General features: G+C 42.7%; 1 protein-coding gene across 2 annotated transcripts in view; it reads right to left on the bottom strand.

Annotated features, from left to right (window-relative positions):
• Stk39 (serine/threonine kinase 39) overlaps positions 1–21,814 on the bottom strand; it is a 249,030-nt gene that overhangs the window by 7,298 nt on the left and 219,918 nt on the right. For both annotated transcript variants that reach the window (XM_075984980.1, XM_075984979.1), the window contains one exon: positions 2,825–2,889. In XM_075984980.1, coding sequence (XP_075841095.1) covers positions 2,825–2,889 — 65 coding nt within the window. The remainder of the gene's footprint in view (positions 1–2,824; positions 2,890–21,814) is intronic.

Raw genomic sequence — 21,814 nt, 5'->3', positions numbered from 1 at the left:
GGAAAACCATACCTGTCAAAGAAGGTTAAAGATCTTACTGAACAAAAGTAAAACCCAACTTCATTCACTCACTCATTCATTGATATTTATGAGAAAAGGGCCATTTGTTTGATTGATTATAATTATTTATGAGGTAAGAGTCTTACTGTAGCCCCTAATCCACCTTGAACTCACAGAAGTTTGTCCGCCTCTACTTCCTGAGTGTTAACGACAAAAGGCAGGCACCGACTTTGGCATTTATACTACTGATTTCCTAAGTGATTAGAAACACAAGGTAAGAATGGAAGGCGAACCAAGCTGTGGTGGTAATGGTGGTAGTGAAATGCAACTGATCAATCTATAGAGAGAGTGCTTCCAGCTGGCATTCTGCACATTAAGGAGTGCCCTCCAAGTTCTACAAGCCTGGACTGCACAAGCAGAAAACCTGGTCAGTGACCTGGGCGTCGGGGCTTTTTAAAGGACCCGGAGGGGCCCACGAGTTCAGCAAGGGAAAAAAGCAAGGTGGTTAAGCCCTTTGTTCTCCAGGCAATTCGCAGCCCCTGGCATCTTCCTAAGGACTAGAATCATGGTAAACAGCAGAGAGATGAAAGGACCTTGAACAACAGCAGCAGCCATGAGAAACACCACTGCCGAGATGCTTTGATCTTTTATTCTTCAAATAAAATAGCCAAATTAATGAATGAAGGCCAATGCATCTGAATCCCTGAGTTTCATCTAGCTACCCGTGGTTCAACTTAGCTCTGTGGAGTGGGTCTTAAACTGGCTGGCTGCTGATAACAACAAAGAAACTACTCAGGCCTTAACAAGAACTGGGCAGAGAGTGAAGACAGGAACAGAAGGCCATTCTTGAGATTGGTTTGATTTAGCTACGGCTGGAAGAAACACTATCACTTACTTTTTTTGAGAGTACCCACACTGCTTCCTGTCTATCTGAGGCAGGGGATTTGCTTCCAGGACTCTTCTGTGCAGCAATGCTCAGTCCTGAAGGTACAGAGTCCATCTCAAGCAGAGCAAACACCTCATGGAATCTGCAGAGAAATCTATGAACGCAAGGGCTTGGGGGGGGAGGTGTCTCTGAAAGGGAACACGGTATTTTAAACATGGGCTCTGAGCTAGACCACAGTTGAATCTGCAACATCTACTATGTGACCCAGGCCTCAGACTTCCAAGATGTAAAGAATCTGGGCAGCAGAAGGAAGTGTAGCCGGTGCACAGGGCATGAGATTGGAGAAGGCTTCTGCGTGATGATCAGGGATGAGGGCTTGAGAAGAGGAAGGAAGGGAGGCACTCACGTCCTCACAGCACTTTGGAACCACAGAAAGGTTACTCTCGCTAGAGCTGTGGTTCTGCATGCAGACCTGGGCACTGAGGAACTGCTGTCTGGAAGAAAGTCCTCGGAAGCAGAGCAGTATCTCTTACCGAGGTGCGGAGCACGTGAGAGAGAACAGAGAAAGAATCCAGAAATCCCAAGGGCTCACCAGAAGAAGAGATGGGAGAGCAGAGCTGCTCCTACTGTTTCTAAGACACCTTTCCTGAGGGATTTTATAAGCAGGAAGTTCACACGTGCTGGGGATGGATCGGCACAAAAGTTTCAAGTGACCGTCTCTCTCCAGACATCCAAAAATGAGGGAAACATTCTTCAGACAGTACCTCACCCCAATAAGGATATTCAGAAGAGGCTGAAATGCTGACACGGGGTACAGTTTCTCATATGAATAAAACACATTCAGAAAAATTGCAGGTAAATTTCAAACACCGTAGAGGTGAGATAGTAGACAGCCCTAAAGCTAAGTTCTGTGTCTGGTAGAGTATGCTCTCTAATGAATACAGTGTTCTATTCTTACCAGACCTACCCTGTGAGCACCCTTATGTTTTTATTTGATCGCACATGCTAGCTCTCTGAAATGCTACGAGAAGCAAGGCAGTGACACTTCATTAACACCAGGCTCGCATTTACTGTGGTTATTCATGACGCAGTTGTGGCCATGCAGAATTTCCATTTGATTTTCACCAGGAACAACAAACAACAAAGGCAGGCCATCAGTATTAGCTGTGCGTCGTCACATGTTGGTCCTCTAGGGCTTAAGTTGCTTGTGGCATTCTGACTGGCCCTTGATGAGATTAATTTATGTACCTTTATTCTGCCTGAATACGCTGCTTGCTAAAATTTCTTGGAGCTGTATCAGTCTTGATGACCTCGACTTCCTACACTCTTGCTTCATAGACACCCCAGAATGCCTACTGTTCCATGTCCTGCAGCCACCTCTCCTTAGATTTAAAATGTGCTTCTGCATAAAAACTGTTAGGACATCTAGTCTCTACAAAACTGTGATGGCACGATTTCAGGGTGGGGATGGAATGCTGGATCTTTTCACTAGCCTTCAGTGGGCTGTTCTGCAGTGTTTCCAATTACCTGAACCGTTTACACAATGATCAGCCTCTATTTTTAAAGATTAGAACTGCCTGCTTTCACCCAGGAAATCTTCTGTACGGGTGCTTTGAATTCAGCTTAATTTTGTTTGTATGGTCAGGGTGCAATGCAGAGAGATTCTGGAGCAAAATGGTACCCACGGGCTTCGAGAGTCTCAAAGGGTCACTCACAGTCTATGGTATGATGAGAGATGAAAGACCTACATTCACGAAGCAAGAGTTTCCAGTCATGGTCAGAAAAACGTTCCCAATGTGGCAGAGGCAACTAACGAATACAAAATGTGATCCTCCCCAAATCTAGCAGCAACAAAATTATAGGTATGAGATGATGTTATTTTCTCCATGGGTATCGGCATGACAAAAACATTACTTCCGTTCCCACCTTCCCACTTACCAACTTAAATGTCAAGGTTTTTAAAGCTTTGGGGTCATCTACAATCTTCTGTAAATTAGCAGCCACTGCAAAATAGAAACACAGAGAAACAGTGTCCACGTTACTTCTAATAATGCTGGATTTTCACATCGATGATTTGGAAAATTTGACTAATGATGCAATAAACTGCAAAATCATTTCTTTCACAGGCATTACAAAGTCCGCATAAATGACCAAATTGCTTTCATACAGACACTTTCCGAGCCCATTTATATCATTTCTGTCCCCGCCTATCTGTGAGCATCTGGATTAATCACTGTACATCAACCCTGCATTTCCTGTAATAAAATTTGAAATTACTTTCTAATGGGAAGTAAAACTGATAGCAGCTCCTGAGCCTCAACTGGTTGCTTTCTCTAAAAACTCATTACTAAGAAAATTATTAGCCTGGAGAGGGCGGTGCGGAAGAGGAGGGGCTTGTTATAAACGTCTCTAGGAAACAAGCAGTCAGCAGCTTGGAGCTCTTGGCCTATAAATCCACGCAAGTCTCTGCACCCGTTTTTTATCACGCTGCCCAACACGGCAGATGACCTTTCCAACTCAGGCAGGTCGTTGTGCTTTCAGGGCACAGTGATCCATCCGTCTCTATGGTGATGTGTCACCTTGAACACCTGAGTTAGTGGACCAGGGTCAACGCACAGAGGGAGGCTGTCAGTGCAGAGCTCAGCCCTGAAGATCTAATCTCAGTGTCAGCTGATCCATCAGAGGTTGGCCCTGGTCCCTAAGAGCTCTGGGATATCTATGGTAGTGGGCAGGTTTTCTCCCAGCTGCCCGCTGAACTTGAAGTACTACTTAGGAGCAGAATTATCAAAAAGCTGAGAGGATGAAAATTGAAAGCTGCCTTTTCACACCCAAACCTCGAGGATAAACTGCTGAGAGTCAAGTTGGAGCCTTTGGAAAGAGGGTCCTACCAGAACAAAAATCAAAACAGCAGGGGCAGGGTCCTACCCGTCATATTTATGTCATGAGAAAAACTATCAGTTGATTCAGATGCTGGTTATCTGAATTTTTTCTGAATTTTTTGAAACCTGAGACTCTGAGAAGACATAGAAACACACTACGAGTTTCAAGCAAAAGACAGAAGGGAATATGTGAAAATTTTGTTTGTCTTTGTGGTCGACACAGGAATCAACCCAGATATGAGAATTTTCTGCAGATTTATTTCATTTAATCTGTTAGCTATAAAGGAGGGCAAAGTGAACATGACCAACTTGATAGGGCCTATTTCTCTTTATAAATCACAATTATAAGCATAATTTTATTGGCATTTACTGCCCTCTCGCAAGTTCCAGTCTGAGCAATGAGGTTTCGTTTTTACCCACGCCCATTCCCCTCTACTCACCCCCCCTCTTTCCTTCGGTTAGCACAGGCGACTGGACCCAAGTACACACCTCCTAGTCACAGCCCAGGCCCCTGACACCCATGAGGCTAGCCTCACCACGTTTCATGAACAGATTCTAGATACTAAAATTATCAGTCATTTGCCTAAGAACTACTGGCTCACGGAGAGAGATTTCCTGCTCCAAACCACGGCCCACCAAAGAAAGGCAGTGTTTACTATGTCAGGACACTCTGACTATACACAAATTGCAGAGAGGGAAGACGGCCGCTTGTGTTCTTAAGACATAAAAACGGTCTAATGGAAGCACTGATTTGGGTGATATCACGAGAGGCTGTAGAGTTGTCACAGGAATTTTGTTCCTTTCATCGAGCTCTCTTGGCTAATGTGGTGATTTACTGCTTTGTTCTGGGACATCTATTTCCAGGCTGGCTGCTCTCTAACGTTCAGCCAAACAGACGGCTCTGTGTCCTCTGCTGTACAAACATGTGCACGAAAGCCAACTTCCAGGGGAGTGGCTAGCAGGTTGTACACCAACTCCAAAGCGGGCATGCGCTGCCTGCCAGCACTTGAAACAATTGCCCTAGGACCCAGGCTCCCCATGTGTGAATCCCGTTCCTCTGGGACATTAGAAATTCAAATTCTGTCTTCTGCTCAGAGCAAAAATAGCAAAACTGGCCACTTACCTGATTACTTAACCCAGCTGCCAGGCTTATTTCCAATTTGGTTGATTCTAATTTGTTGTAAAGCGCTATAAAACACCTTCATTTAACTGACATCACAGAAAATTCAGGGTGATGCTAATTTCTCTTCCAGCAGCAAGACTCATTAAAAAGATGGGTGTCACTGTTTTCTCCCTTCTCCTGACTGTGCACCTGGATTTCAAAAATAAAAACGCTCCTTACCTGGAACGTGAGCGGAGAAGGAAGAGCCAGGCAGGTTGTACGTGATTCGAAGGCTGCTCGCCCATGTCAGAGAACACTGAACCTGCGGCTTTAAGGGACTCTAGTTTCCCAAAGACTTGCTTCCAAAGCCCATTTCCTCAGTCAAGAACTAAATTTAAGTCCCTCTGGACTTCCTAAGATAAATCTCGGGTCTTTGGCTTCCATGAAAACTATTCTCTTCGTTGAGTTTATCTTCTAGTTCCTCTCCGGGACACTGAACTCAGTCCCAAGAATGTTGCTGTCTCAGGAAAAGAGGGACATACTGAGACCCAAGGGCTGTACCTCTTACACATCCTTTGCTCTTTTCTTTGGCTTCACACTTTAGACTTGGGGTTCCACCAAGACTAAGTTTGCATTTCCATTTCCTTTTGTAACATGCGCCATAAGGCATAGCAAGCACGGTGGCTCATAAAACAGCAGTGACATCATTAATGGCCCACATGGAAACCTCCCTGGAGCTAAACAGAGAAGGAAACAGGACTGTCCGGGCAACCTGTCAGTATCCAGGTGGCCAAGTACATACACTTCTTTGGTAAATGAATCCAGGCCTTCTCCAGACAGTTTTCTCTAGGAATGCCTTGTGTTCCCCAGTTCTACATATTTTCATAGTTAAAGAATTAATGGTGACTTATGGACTACTCATAGCCTGTGATTGCATTCTGAACCATCAGTCAAGAGGTGTGCTTCTCTCCCAGGAAAACAGAGTATTTGGTAAGAGTCTCATGCAATTTAGATGTTTCTGTGAGGAGGAGTTAATTTAACTTGGCCAAGTACTAGGCAAATCTTTGGGAGAAAGAGGGCCAGTAATCAGTGATCAATGATGGCCATGACTAAGGCTAAGCATGATCTCGGGACACCTGACAAGGTGACAACTTCAAGCAGATGATTTGCTCAAGAGACACCCTGTATCTCCGAGCTGATGCAAAAAAAAACAAAACAAAAAAAAAAAAAAGAAGAAGAAGAAGAAGCAAGAACAAGAAGTGCCCAAAGGAGGGCAGGCAGGTAGGTAACCCCAGCTCTAAGGAGAAAGGGGGTGAGTATGGTTGCTACTCTAAAACGAATGTAAAAACAATGGCCACTGTATTCCAGATCCGGGTGAAGTGAGAGATCCATCTCAGTACTTTCCCTGCCTTTCCAGGTTCTTCACTTCATGAGATCACTTTAGAACGGTATGCCCAAATCTAATTCCCCAGCTAGAACACCTGGGTTCAAACCATGCCATTGCTCAGAGCTGGGTGAGCTCCCTGAAGGGGAATAGGTTCACTCTGCCTCTGTGGGCTCGAGTGCTTCCAGAAATTCACTGCACCGACTTATCTGTGCTTTCTGCTCTTGGCAGCTGCGGGTGTCATAGCTGGCTTGCCTTCAGTCTTTACTGTTCACTGCGGTTTTTTTCACACTCATTATGTAGGTGGGAATCTGGGTCCAGAATGAGAATATGAGGCCTACTTGGATAATGTCATCTCAGTGGAGTCTGGACTCTTACTGAGGTCTGACTTCTACTCAACTTTGCTGCGTCGCTTTTGTCACTTCCTAGTCTGAATCTCGCCAGGAATGGTGCCCCGACTCCACTGAATCTCACCAGGAATGTTGCCCTGACTCCACTGAATCTCGCCAGGAATGGTGCCCCGACTCCACTGAATCTCGCCAGGAATGTTGCCCTGACTCCACTGAATCTCGCCAGGAATGGTGCCCCGACTCCACTGAATCTCGCCAGGAATGGTGCCCCGACTCCACTGAATTTCGCCAGGAATGGTGCCCCAACTCCACTCTCCTCTGCTCTAGTCTTTACCACTGGCTCTTGATGAAATCACCTGCACGTGGCTAACGTCCTTGGTGGATTACTTTCTCTGAGAGATGTATTTTAGAAATTTATCTGTCCACACAGAACACGATGAATTCTTACGCGCACTGCTACACCCCACACAGTGCTGCGATCATGCCCCTTACTCCCTGTCCGCCAGCTGATGGTCTCACTGCAGTCAGCTTTGACCCTAGAAGTCAGCCTCTGGGGGCTGTCAGCTACAGCTGTTACTGCGTCCCAACTACTACCGCTTAAGACCCGGTGATAGCTTTCCAGGTCAGGATCAAGCGTGGCCCCTGCAAAGTCTGCACAGCCCGTGTGACCAGGCCTCCAGCTGCAGCCCTGACCTTGTCCCTCACTCTTCCCCCCTCTCAGTGCCTGCCCTGTTCACAACAGCCTCCATATTGACTTCAAGCATTCAGAGAAGGTTCCCGCAAGAACCCCTGAACCTGTCACTGTCTCGCCCATGAGTAAAAGGCCTTCCCCGGGCTGACTCCCTCTCTTCTAACTTCTGCACAAGTTCCCCTAGCAGTGCTCTCACACTCCTTCATTTTCTACCTCTTTACCCAGGATTTTTTCCTTTCCATGTCACTTATCAACGCCAGGCATGCTACCTATTTATGGATTGCTATTTCTGGATGTACGCAACCTCATATATGGGTCAAAATTCTCAGAGTGAGTTTTTAAAGAGCAATGTCTTGTTTCCTGATATTTTTCCATTGCCTGATAGTGAACACCAATTTGTGTTGAACACATGAAAACGACAAACCAATAAAGGGATCTCTGAGGTCCTAGCATGGAGCCACACTTAGGAAACACAATGCAGGCTTTCTCCCCAGAATCATGTACATGCAAGTTTCGTCGGGGCTACAAGAGTCTGAATAACCTCAGGCCATGAGCTTCAGATAGAATTCTTTCTATTTTATTAGAATTTCTATAAATCTGTTTAAGAAGAAATTCCACAAATCTGTCTCCGGAACCATATTCCATTTGTTTCCCAAAGCAAATGAAAATGCATGAACCCTCGGTCATCCCAGATGACTATCAGATTAACACTAACACCTATGTGGTTTTTTTTTGGTTGTTGTTTTTTTGCTTTTTGAGACAGGGTTTCTCTGTGTAGTTTTGGAGCCTGTCCTGGAACTAGCTCTTGTAGATCAGGCTGGCCTAGAACTCACAGAGATCCACCTGCCTCTGTCTCCCAAGTGCTGGGAATAAAGGTGTGCACCACCACTGCCCCGTTAACCTATGTTTTTTTTTTTAAGACTGGCTATTTTCCTTCAGCTCTCTCTCTCTCTCCCTCCCCCCCCTCTCTCCCTCCCTCCTTCCCTCCCTCCTTCCCTCTCTCTCCATCAGGACTACACTTGAGATCTCCCGCTCCATCTCAACCTCAGCCTTTGCAGTGAACAGATGACAATGAAGACATGGAGGCCACCATCTTCCCATCTTCTGGGGCTACTCTTAGCAGGTGACTCTAAACTTAGTCTTTCTTTGGGTGCTCCCTACAGCCAAAGAGCTTGCTTAGCTACTGCCAGGGCTCTTCCCGAACCCACATGCATTCAATGACCAGTCATGAGAGGAAGACAGCCCCATGTCTTACAGCCCTCCAGGTCTGAAAGTTCCTTCTGCTGAGGGCCTTTTCTTTGGGTGGAGCAATTTAATTCTTCCACACTGGGATGCCTTAATTCCTTCACAGCTGCTAATCCTGAAAACACTTCTCACATAACCCACCAGACACAAATTGACACCTTTCATTCTCTGTCTGGAAGATCACAACTGCTAATCTTGCAAACACTCCTCACACAACCTACCGGACACAAATCGACAGCTCTCATTCTCTCTCTGGAAGATCTGAAGGCTCGGCTCATGAGTGGAACTTAGAAGGGACCCCCAACCCCCACTATAAAATTCTGGGACAATGCAAAAATGGTAAAAAAAAAATACTGGAGAAAAAATAAGAAATGGTCACATCAAATACTTTTCGTAGTATTTAATTAAACTAAAATCCTGGTGAGAAAATGCGGCACTTCTACGAAATTCAAGGATTTTTAAAATACTATAAGCATCAGCTTGTAGAAGCAGTATGTCATACTTGAATACCTGGTTATTTACATGTCCTTTCAGAGGCATATACCCTTGATTCTCCCTAAGGTGCGGGTAAATTCCAGTTGGTATTATTTGGGAAGCATGTGAGAATCTAAAATCATTTGACAAATCAAAACTGCCTGGTCTCGAATCTGCCCTTCTAAGATACAACTGTGAGATTGGTATTTTGATCCTGAATTTTGTTTAATGTGTTGAAGGTAAAATTTTATGAACTGGCTGACAACAATGGTAATAGAAGTGTCCAATAATCATTATGTTATTATTGCTCATTTTCAGAGCAATGAAATTGTATAATCAATATCACTTTAACCTCATTTTGCTAATGGTAGTGATAGACCAATATACCTATAGTTAAATTCCTCTCCAGAATTAAGATGAAAAAGTAAAAAATATAAAAATAAAAGCATGGCGTGTAAGAGGATCACTAAGCCACACTTGCCAAGAATAACGACCATTCATCCAACATGAGAATTCAATCACCTGCGTAGACAAACAACGGGGATCTTCTTGGAGGATGCACGTAGTAAACTGGCCTCAGCTTCCTAGACTATGAAGAATTCTATAGGTATCTTAGTTTGTGCTTTTAGCCTTAGGAACCTCTAAATTTTTAGGTAAAACTCTGTGGGCACACTTTTAAAGAGAGGAATGTAGCTTTTTCTAAGTCCTCACCAGGGCCATACCCTTTGAAGTCTTAACCACAGACTCCAAAGGTTTCCTAACACCATTTCTGACACAAGTGTACAGAGCTAAGAGCTGACGATGTCTGTGCATCTCACACAGCCACACTGAGGTGCAGCTGCTGTACTATAAACTGTACACATTTCATGCAGAAAATGTGAGTTTTGAATTTGTGGGCACACTTATGAAACCACCACCAAAACAGAAAACGTGAGCACACGGGCACGCAAACCACTCTTACAAGCTTAATAAGCCACCCTGTGCCCTGGGTAACTTCTCCCCTGCTCCTACAGCGAAGGGGTAGAACATATCTAGACAGTTATACAAAGAGCCTCAACACATTCGTCCACCCTTCAAAGTCTCCCCGAAATGTGCCAGCTGCAGAAACCTCAGTTCTCTTACGCTCAGGATTTTCGAGGTGCAGGTCATGAGTTTGAGCAGAATTAAACAAAGAAGACCGGGAAATGACTACATCGTGAAAGGGAGAAGGGATACAACATAGGGATCTATCCAAATTTGATTTCTAGAGGCCCGAAGAAAAGCTTTCTCAGCTCTCCGATGCAAAGTGAAAGTGCTTATCTAATTATGCCAGATGACTGAATTCTGAGATAGGAGTTTGACACCATGAGCACACTTCTGGGAATGCTAACAGGGCTATGCGCACATAAGGCATAAAGCGAGATGAATCCGATGAACTAAAATAAATTATAATGACAAAATATGTGAAAAATTACAATAAAACCCCGTATTCTGTCTACTAACAAGTAATAGTATAAACACACACACATACACACCTCAGCCAGGGCTCAAAATAACAATGTCATAATCATTGAAAGGGAAGACTCCCAGGCAAGTGCTACTCATTCAAACCAGAGAAACTGCTGTCCAATCTAGTCTCTCCAAAAGACTGAAAAACAGTCATCTTTTCCAGTGTATATAGTCTTTTAGTGAATGACTTCACTAAAAACAGAAACAAGAAATAAGTTTAAGAGCTGTCCTTCCAACCTTGTCAAATCCTACGAGGTGCAGAAGGGCACCGAGCAAGCATCCCTGTGTCCCAGGAAAACGGAGAGTAGTGTTTAACTTCAGGGAACTTTGATCTTCATTCTTGTCTTACCCTGATGTATTTTACCGGGAGGATTTTCCACACACAGCTTGAGCTTCAGCCTTCTGGGCCAGGAAAAGCTTTGGATAAGTTAAAATTAATGAGACAGCAAATACACTGATATGAAGAATGCTACCTAAATTACAGGCAATGCAGTCGACTGAGGCAGTGCCATCTGGCATCCAGACAAAGCCCAGGGAAGCCAGAAGGACTCTGAGCTTAGTGTGTGGCCATAGCCTTCTGGGCAGAAGCTGCCTTACACCTGTGGCCAGCCTCCCTCCAGAGAGCTCAGCCTTCGTTGAATTGTAGCAACGCCTCAGAAAGGATGCCCGCTTCTCACTTTCTCAGTTTTGATCTACTCCAGTAAAGCTGAATTAACTTTGTTTCAGACTGGTTTATTTTATGTGTCTGAGTGTTTTGCCTATATGTTAGTTTGTGCATCACATCCAGACCTAGTGCCCATATAGGTCTGAAGAGGGCATCAGATGCACTGTAACTGGAGTTATGGAGAGTCGTGAGGTGCCATGTGAGTGCTGGGAACTGAGCTCAGGTTCTCTGTGAGAACAGCCAGTGTTCTCAACTCCTGAGCCATCTCTCCAGCCTCTGAATTCACTTCTTTGATAATAATAATCACACCTCGAGTAATGCTTTAGATTTCTTCCCCAAATCACAGCCCCATCCTATTCCTAATAACCTTGAAGTCCCCCAGCCCCGTCTTTGATCTAGTATTATATAAACAGACAGACAAGCCATGAGGTCTGGGATCTCTAAATGGAGGTAAAATGGTAGGACATTTTTGTGCCAACTTTCCTGTCGTCGCTAGAGTAAGAGATGGAGAGAAGGTATCCAGACTATGAAGGAGCAAACAGAACACACCGACAACAACTGCACAGGGGGGTTCTTCCAGTTCCACCTTCAGCTTAACTTTCAACTTTTAAAATAAATTATCTTTAATTGTTACAGGACTATAACCTGGCATGGGTGTGGTAGTTGGCTTCGCACTTCTTACCTGAACTTTCTTTAGTAAAGTGTGAGACATAATTGAGCTGAATAAATGGCTCCCTTTAGTCACATGACTAAATCACATCTGTCTCCAGACTGGCAGAGGCCTTCCTGGGGCACACAAAGAAGGTTCTGCAGAGGGCAGCCAACCCAGTTAGGGTTTCAGAGAGAGGAACCTCTGATGCTAATGTCCCTGCCCAAAACCTGCTACAGCAGCAAGTCAGGGTAGTGGGTTAAACCCACCCCGGAGACTGAAACACGGATCACCAATTGGCAGAATGGTATATGGCAGAAGTGTGTGAAATTAAAACCTCTCTGGTCTTTATACAGAACACAAAGGAAGACTCTTGGGAAAGTACTTTTGGTAGCTGTTGTTGGCTGTTTATTTTCTTAACTAATAATTCCATTTATTTTGCATTAAAGCCTTTTGATAGCAAATTACATAAACTTAGACTGCAATAAAAAATCACCAATAAGACTTCCCACAAAAGGCATCACGTAATCTGCATGGGTGTCTAGCTAAGCACCCTAGGGACTCCTTAAAATCCGGGGGACACAAACTGGTTGAGAAGCATCGGCATCTCCTTCAGGAGACAACAGCCACTTGCAGACTGCTGCTCCGGTGAAGTCCCAGCACAGCTGCTGGAGGTGTGTCTGTCTGCATGGCACTCTCCCTGCATGGCAGGGCTGCACTGTCACCTTCTACTTCCCAAAGGCCCAGAGGAGTCAGGCAGAAGATCCTCGCCAGTAGACCCATCTGTCCTTCCCATTATCAGCGGTCAGCACCCAGCTCCTGCCAGGCACCAGTAGACAGCAGCTAAATTAACAAATGACAGACTGGCCAGTCGGGGCATGGCAGACAAGAGGAGAGGCTTCTTCAGGAAGCTGCTCTCTCCCCCTTAGGGATGGAGGTGGGCACAACAATGCATGGTGTGATCAAGCCTACAACTTTGGGCTTATACCTCCCGCCCCTTTTATATTCTCTATCCCCTACACTATTATCAGATGCTGAGAAAACCCTGTCCTCTTAAACCAGCCAAGGGGAGGTGGCATGATGACAGGAAAGATCTGCTGGGCTCATGGGTGACAAGCTATGGGCAGTTCTCGGAAGATGCATGTAAGTCAATTTGGATTACACAAAAGATAATGAGCCCAGTGGTGTATTTTACTACTGTTAATATTTACACTCTTTCAGGAGCTGGAATTAAGTTCGAGATACGAGAGTGAGCTTTATAACAGACCAGCTTTAGTGGAGACAGACTTACTCTATGTTCTGGAGAAGTCAGAGGTGGATCCTATCTAAATGTGGCCTATCCTACAGAAGCTAGGACATGCCAGTGAAACTACAGGAAACATGCTTACTCTTCATTGCTGTATCAGGGCTCTCGTGCACCAGAAGCTCAGGAGGTGGTACTCATTGTTAGAAGACTGACCCATGTAACCCAATATGGCCTTGGTCCCGTACCATGTGACATCTAGGCTCAGTTCTCATGTCTTTTTTATTTTTATTTTTTGGACTGTTCCTCGTCAAACTCAGATCTTTCTGGACCTCTGTCACTACTGTTTTCTAATATCTGGAGTCTCAGTAGGACAGGGAGTATTTTCTTAAGACCTTTCAGATTGCATCAGAAGAAGGCTGTTCTGCTTTGCCTTTGAGCTGGGGGCTGACTCCGCAGATGATGGGAGCAAGGCAGTGAGACACTGCTGCCTGTTGGGATTCTCACCCTTTCTGTACGTAGGTGTAGGCTGTAATATGAGTACTATGGTCATTCAACTATTGAACAGATACACATGAAGTGTGTTGTCAGGAGCTGGCGTTCCTGCTGCATATGAGGAAATAGAAGCACAAGCAGTGGAAACTCTGTCTTGTGTTCCACGGGAATGACTCATAAATGATTGTGTTCCTTCCATGAACACAAAGGGAGGAGCGCAAAGAACGGCATTCATCCGGCTGGAGGAAAACTTCCAGTTAGGTTATGGGTTAGATTTTAAGAGGAGGCAACGATCAGTCTTGAAACATGGGTGAGAATTCACTAGGAGGATGAGAAGATTCCAGGCGGGAGAAGAGAAACAGAACGACGTGCCAGGCACGGGAAGAGCAGGCCAGACAGAACACGCTGAGGGCTAGGCAGATACAAGTGGGGATGCAGGTGCAGCCCAAGACCTGCAAGAACTCTAAATGCTAATAGCAGACTCATGTCCTAGCTACAGGAGAAACCTGCTGTTTCTCTAAGCTGTAGATTCATAAAGAGTTTGGTTTGCAAGTGACCCCCCTGCACGGCAGGCTAGCTTTAGAGAAGAAACCCACTACATCCCTGGGCAATGAGCGAAAAGAACTGCTCCCACCGCACATAAAGTACTGAAAGAACAGGGAGAAAAATGATGATTACTGAGACCTGCAAGAGAAACATGCCATGTTACTAATAAAATAGCAAAGCCATCGTAGTAATAGCACATTGCTTAGGGGAAATTAAAGGCCAGATGGCATGGAATAATATGATTCAAGTGCTGAAGGAAAATAAATGTCATTGTAGATTACTATATCCAGCACAATTATCTTTCAGAATCAAAGAAGAAATCTTTTCCAGAATACTTAAAACTGAAAAGGAATCATAACCAGCATGGCTGAAGACACTTGGAGTGATTAATGTTCATTGGGACCTTGACTGGATTCTGAGTCACCACGCACTTACACCTGTCTCTATGAGGATGTTTCTGGAAAGATTTAATAGAAGACAGAGCATTGATCTACCACAAAAGTGAGTTGTGTAGTATCATGGGTGGGGTCTGGAACTGAATGACAAGGAGAAAGAAAAACGTTAACTTCCCTCTGCTTCCCAACTCCCTCTTGCAGTGTGACCCACTGCCTCCTACTCCTGCTACTATGACTTCCACATCATAGGGGACAACGCCCCCAAACTGCGGGCCAAAACGAAACCTTCTCTCCTTTAATGACATCGTCATATCAACAAGAAAACTAACTAATATGATACTTAAATGAATTCTACTCACAAAAGACAAAACAAAACAAATGCAATCACAAGAGATAATACAGAAAGAATAAATCTCACTAGAAGAGTATATAAGCAAGTGAGAATTGTGAGAGAATCAAATATGATTTATATAGCAACACAATGACAAAAATCGGAATATACGACTTAATAATAACCCTATGCAGATTGTTTATTTTTCCTTTAAAAGAAGTAGGCCAAACTATTTGCTGCAAGAAACCGCCACAGAAGGATACACACGGTCTTGGTGTGAAAGGACAGAAGATGGAAATGAAACCCAAAGCTAAGAATAACTAAGCTATAGCCAATGAAATGAGAATCCAAACCGAAATTGGTAGGTAATAAAAGAAAATCAATTCAAACTGATAATATGTCAGAGTGAGCCTGTTCCACCTTGTCTGAAGGTCAGAGTTTGAGCTTTTGCTCTTTCAAAGTTGTTGGCAACAGCTGTGGCTAGGTGTGGCTACAAAACAAGATATCCTGAGCCAGAGTGTGGTTGCTTGGTGTTTTGGTCATTACCGTGGCCCACAGAGGTGGATCCACTCCATCCTGATGACAGGTCAGAGAATTCAAGAGTACTCCTGTGCTCCTTCTTTTAAAATAGGAGGTTTGACATATGGAGTGGCTGCCCACAAGATACTTGGTCTAGGATGGGTTTCACTGCATATTCCTGCCCCAAACATCAAATACTTTACTCAGGAAATAATGGCTGGATGTCTTAAGCATTAAAGCAAATGACTGTTCCGGTTGTCCTTTGTGTCAGGTTAAAGCAGTCTTTTGCCTTCTGCCCCGCGTTTTGTATTGGGGTTTAAAGTGTATGGAAAATAAACGCAGGTGAACTCAGGATTCAGTATCCACTGTAAGTCCCTCCTGATGCTGTCCTGTGTTTCTGTTTTTACTTCTCTTATATCTCTGTTCCTTTTCCTCTTGCTCCTACCCTGGAACATACGAATTTTGTTGAAGCTGGCTTTTGACAATAATCTATCAAAAAGATGTAATGACTTAGTCAACTACTTGAAGAATAACCTCTTTGAATTTTTTAGTTAATATATAAAATAATGGGTTTGTGCTATATATACAATTGTACGTTGCTATTTATCCCTTCATTGTACCCCTGCTGGTCCCTTCCCTCTAGATAAGCTGCTTCTGCTTTTATCTCATGCACGCATGCACACACACACACACACACACACACACACACACACTCTGAATATGAGAGAAACATGTAATATTACCTTTCCTTCCATCCCTTACCATTCCATCACTTTCCCCTCCGTTCATACTACTCTGTCTCCTGCTTTCATGTCATATGTATGTCTATGTTTGTGTGTGAGTGTGTGTCTGCGCTGCACAGACTCTGCACACAGGAGGAAAAACATTTTACTATCTGAGTTTTACTAATTTTGCTTAGTATGCTGATGTCCAAATCTATCCAGTTTCATTAAGATGACATAATTTCATTCTCTGTGGTTGAAGCAACTTCCCTAGTATGACTGCATTTCCTTATCCATTCATCTGTTGATGGGCATCTAGGTCAGATCTGTGTCTACTCTGAAAAGCGGAATACCAATTTTACAAAATGAACACTACAGGAAATAAAAAAAGAAAATCCCCAAGACAGTGAGAGTGGGTGATTTCAACACTCATTTAAACAAAAGACAGAACATTAGGGCAATACAACACCCCAATTAAACCACAATGAAGATCCAATGCCTTACTAAGCATCAGTAGAATATTCTAGCAAACAGTACAGTCCACACCTTTAAAGTATCACAGAGACCTTTCCTCAAAACCAATGATATTTCAGGCCATAAATAATCTTAACAAAAATCCAAATAATTTCCTAATCTTCCTAGATCGTAACTGAACCTAGAAATTAGCACCAAGAGAAACTATAGAAGGCATACAAACACACAAATATTGAATAAATGTTTGAATGTACACTGGGTTCAGGAAAGAAGTCAGAGAAGAAATTTAAGGATTCAGAGAATCAAATGAAGATGAAAAGACAACACGCCATATAACCCATGGAGTGCAGTGAGAACAGTGTGAAGAGAAAATTTTATAGCTATGACTACCTACCACCTACATTAAAAGAGAAGTACCAAATAAATAACCTAAAAAAACAAGAATGAATCATTCAAAAATTAAGATGGAAAGAATTAATAAAGGTAAGACCTGAAGTAAATGAAATAGAGGCCAAAAGATCAATACAAAAATCAATGAAGCAAAATTGGTCTTTTAAAAGAGACTCAAAATAGTCACTTTCTCAGCAGACTTGTTAAAAAGAAGTAGGACCCAAATAAATAAAATTAGAAAAGAAAAAAATGAATATTAAAACAAATATAAATGAAATTCACAAGCCATAGGCAGTATTTTGAAAGCATGATTATATATCAATATACTAGACAAAAATAAGGATGCAACAATAAATTTAAAAAAAACTAATGCATTAATAAATTACAGACAAATATCTTTGAGACAAATATAAAAATCCTCAGTAAAATGCTAGGAAAGCCAGGTGGTGGTGGCACACGCCTTTAATCCTCCCAGCACATGGGAGGCAGAGGCAGGTGGATCTCTGCGAGTTTGAAGTCAGTCTGATCTGCAGAGCAAGTTTCAGGACAGGCTCCAAAGCTACCAAGAAACCCTGTCTTGAAAAAATAATGGAAAAAAAATCATCATTTTTGCCAGGCAGTGGTGGCACACGCCTTTAATTCCAGCACTCGAAAGCAGAGGCAGGTGGATCTCTGGGAGTTCAAGGCCAGCCTGGTCTACAGAGTGAATTCCAGGACAGACAAAGCTACACAGAGAAATCCTGTCTTGAGAAACCAAGTTTTAAAAAAGCTAGGAAATAAAGTTAATATCACATTAAATGATTATTAAACATGAACAAGGTGGTTTCATACCAAGGATACGATTATGTTCCAATTTATGCAAATCAGTTAAGATAATAAGGCACAACTGTTTAATCAAGTATAAAAGTCAGTCATCTTAATAGATGCAGAAACAGTCTGATAAATTCAACATTTTATGATAAAATCCTCTAAAATCAGGTAAATACGGAACATACACTAAAAGTGATAATAAAACTCCAAATTCTGTTAAAAAAAAATAAAGACTATATTCCAAACAGCAAGCATCTACAGAATAGAGAAAATGAGATACAATTCCTCTAACATCAGAAAACAAGAGAAGCATGCTACTTCATATTGCTCATACAGAATTTTTTTCAGCACACTAATAAGAAAATAGAAAGTCGAATTATCCCTGTTCTCAGATGGTTCTCTACCTCGAAATTCCCAGCGCTTACTCAGAGGGTCTTATAACAGGTGAAAACTCAAGAAGACACCATGGTACAAAATCAGCATACAAAAATCAGAGTAGCTTTTCTCCTCACCGAACAGGACTCACTGACTGAGAACCAAATCAGGCAAACAATACTGTTCCTCATAGCCTCAAGCCAGCAAGCTGCAGACAACAAACCACAAGCAAAAGACACCAAAACCCCTAGGGATAAACCCAACTAACAAAGGACATGGAAAAGCTTTACATGAAATTTATAAAACAAGTGTCAGGTGTGCTGGCGCGTGCCTTTAATCCCAGCACTCGTGTGAGGTCTGGGGATGCAGATCTCTGTGAGCCAGCCTGGTGTACATGGTAAGTTCCATGACCACCAGAGTTACATACTGAGACCCTGTTTCAAAAAAAAAAAAAATCAAACCAAACCAACCAAACCAACCAGCCAAAGAAAGCCAATGAAGAAAGAAACTAGAATACATAATAGAAGATGGAGAGCCCCCTTCCTTTCTCCCATGGATCAAAGGAATTGATATCAATAAAATGGTGATACTACCAAAAAAACAACTTGAAGTTCAATATAATACCCAATAGGAAATAAATAAAAGCCTTAAAGTTCTTAAGTAAACTTGAATGACCCTGACCAGGTAATGCAATCCTGAGCAAGAAGGATAATGACAGCTCTCATTGGTTTGATTTCAAGATGTTATGCAGTAACAAAAGCAGCAGGCTGCTGGGATGGGGGTGGGGACGAACAAGTAAAGCACCAAAAACAGACACAGGAGTAGACATAAGACACAGAAAGAAACCCATCTACAGTCAATTGATCCTTAGGGAAAGTGTTAAAAAACTCATGTTGGCAAAAAGATCTCTTCACCAAATGGTGCTGAGTAAAGGGGAGCCCTTCATGGATGGGCAGAAACAAGGCAAGCCTCTCAATCTGAATCAGCGTCAACTCAAAAGGGACCAAAGATCAAACATAAGAGCTTAAATCCCAACATCAGCAAAGTAAAGCCATAGGGGAAATACTTCAAGCTACTGAGGCAAACGATGGTTTCCCCGTCTAGGACTAAAACAGGAAATAAAAGCAAGGGCTGATAAGTGGATTTATATCAAATTGAAGAGCACTTTAACAGGCAAGGAGATAATCAACAGAGTGCAAGTGTTTAGAGAATGGGAGAAAAAAAATTGACAGTCATCCCTCTTACGAAGGTCTAATATCCAGAATATATTTAAAAAAACAAAAGAATGATAAAGTAACACCCACATGTACGCATGTGCGTATACACACACACACACACACACACACACAAATAACATGGAAAGATCTCAAAAGGAGAAATACAAATGGCCAATAAATACATGGAACATATTCAATACCTTTAGCTCAGAAAAAAAAAGATGAATCAAAAAAAACCCCGAGATTCCAAATATGCCGTGTATGTGTGCGTGTGTGTGTGTGTGTGTGTGTGTGTGCACGTGCGCGCGCGTGTGTGTGCTTAAAGAAAATACACCAATGACAACTTTGGCATGTTGTCGAATTTTGGGGGTGGAGTGGTAGTCTTCCAAATTACAAGTGGGTATGTAAATTAGGACGGCCACCAGGGAAAACAGCAAGGAACTTCTTCAAAAACCTGAATATAGAACTATGATGTGATACAACTCATATCCCTCCTGGGAATATAACTGAAAGAAGATGAAGTCAGCATATATGAGACACTTTCTGACTCATTGTTTTTTGGTAGCACTTTTCACAATAGCTGGGGTCCACCAACAGATGAATGGATACAGAATATATGACATGCACACAATGAAGTATTATTTTGTCAAAGAAGAATGAACTCATGCCATACAGAAAGAAAAATCGGTAACAGTGATAGAACTAAAAAGCCCATCGTGTTAAATTCAGTAAGTCAGACACAGAACACATTGTGTGTTTCTTTCATACACAGAATCTAAAACTTTTTAAAAATTCAGGGAAATTAAAGTGGGCACTAAAGCCCTTGTCTGTGAAGTCTCTCTCACACGAAGATCTGCCTGATATATTCTTAGACACTCCTGAGCACAGGATATTCACTTTAATAAAACCAAGCATAAGTGGGGTGTCTTGATTCGTTAATTGAGAAGTCATTGGACCTCATTATGATCGCTACCTTAATTGAACAGATAAGAAATCGTCTGCCAGGGCATTCTTTCCCTCCTCTGACACTGTCCTCTTACGTAGAAGGCAATAGAGAAGAGCTAAGGGCTACAAATATAATCTAGCAGGGCAGCCTGGAAGCAGCGTGTGTACTTGGGCCTGAGCTCCATCTCCATAGCTCCAAATCAGGCTGAGCATGTGGGAGGCCCTGGATGCTGCTATCAACAATGCTGAAGGTTTGGAGGGGGCAGGACTAAACAACAACAGAAGAAAGATTTCTTCCTGGGATGGAGCTCTTGAGTTGTTTCTTTGTTGAATAATCGTAGCAGAGGAAGAACAGCTGTAATGTGTTCTTAGGATGGCAGAGCCCATGCTGGGCGGTGTGTGGTTCATTTGTGATCCAGAGAGAGCTGTTAATCTGACATTTGGATTGTCTATAGAAGGACGTTCCCGTCTTCCTTCATTACCCCTTCCCACAGGACACCAGTTGTAACCTGATGGCCCAGCAGGGCATCTTAATGAAGCCACAGCCTTCTTTACTGAACTCTCTAAATACACAACATAAATAGTGTATGTGTAGAAGGAATGGTTATCTAAATAGTAATTCAATGCACAGTCTTAAAGAATCCATGTTATTATAATAAATAACATATCTGTTTATAGGCTTTAGGAGATCAAGATATTCACTCAGCACCTACCAATAAGGGATAAGGAATATTGTCACAGCCAGCCAACATAGCTCTGTTGAGGAATATTTAACTATAAAGATGGGTTACGTTTGTCTATGCTGCGGAATATTATTTTAACTGTGTAAAAGGTGTGTTACATTTGTTTCTGCTGCCTTTGTTAACAATGAAAAGATGTGTTACATTTGTTTAATTATTTAAATTAAAGGTGGATTGCATTTGTTTCACCTTGCCTGCCTAAGGTACCTAATTGGTCTAATAAAAAGCTGAACAGTCAATAGCTAGGCAGGATAGGGAGAGGTGGGGCTGAAGGAGGTAGAGAGAATGAGGAGGAGGAGAAATCTAGGCTCAAGGAGAACAAGAGGGAAGAGAATGAAGAGAACAAAAGAGAAAGAGAGGGATGCACAAGGGACCAGAAGCAAGACAGTGCCAGCTAGACATAGAGACAAAAGGAGATTAGGATAGACAGACAGACAGACAGACAGAAGACAGATAGAAAGGTAAAAAGCCCAGAGGCCAAACATAGATAAGGAGAAACAGATTAAAATAAGAGCTAACTAGAACAAAAAGAAGCAGACGCACCCAGGAGAAATAGACAACAGGAAATAATCAAATTGAGAGCTGAAATCAATAAAATAGAAACAAAACAATACAAAGAATCAATGAAACAAAGAGCTGGTTCTTGGAGAAAATCAACAAGATAGACAAACCCTTATCCAAACTAACCAAAAGGCAGAGAAAGAATATCCAAATTAACAAAATCAGAAATGAAACAGGGAAGATAACAACAGACACTGAGTAAATCCAAAGAATCATTAGGTCATTCCTTGAAAACCAAT

This window comes from Microtus pennsylvanicus, chromosome 9, assembly GCF_037038515.1.
Source record: "Microtus pennsylvanicus isolate mMicPen1 chromosome 9, mMicPen1.hap1, whole genome shotgun sequence".
NCBI classification, from domain to species: domain Eukaryota; kingdom Metazoa; phylum Chordata; class Mammalia; order Rodentia; family Cricetidae; genus Microtus; species Microtus pennsylvanicus.
The sequence above is the reverse complement of the archived record's forward strand: the minus strand, read 5'-3'. Positions and strand labels throughout refer to the sequence as shown.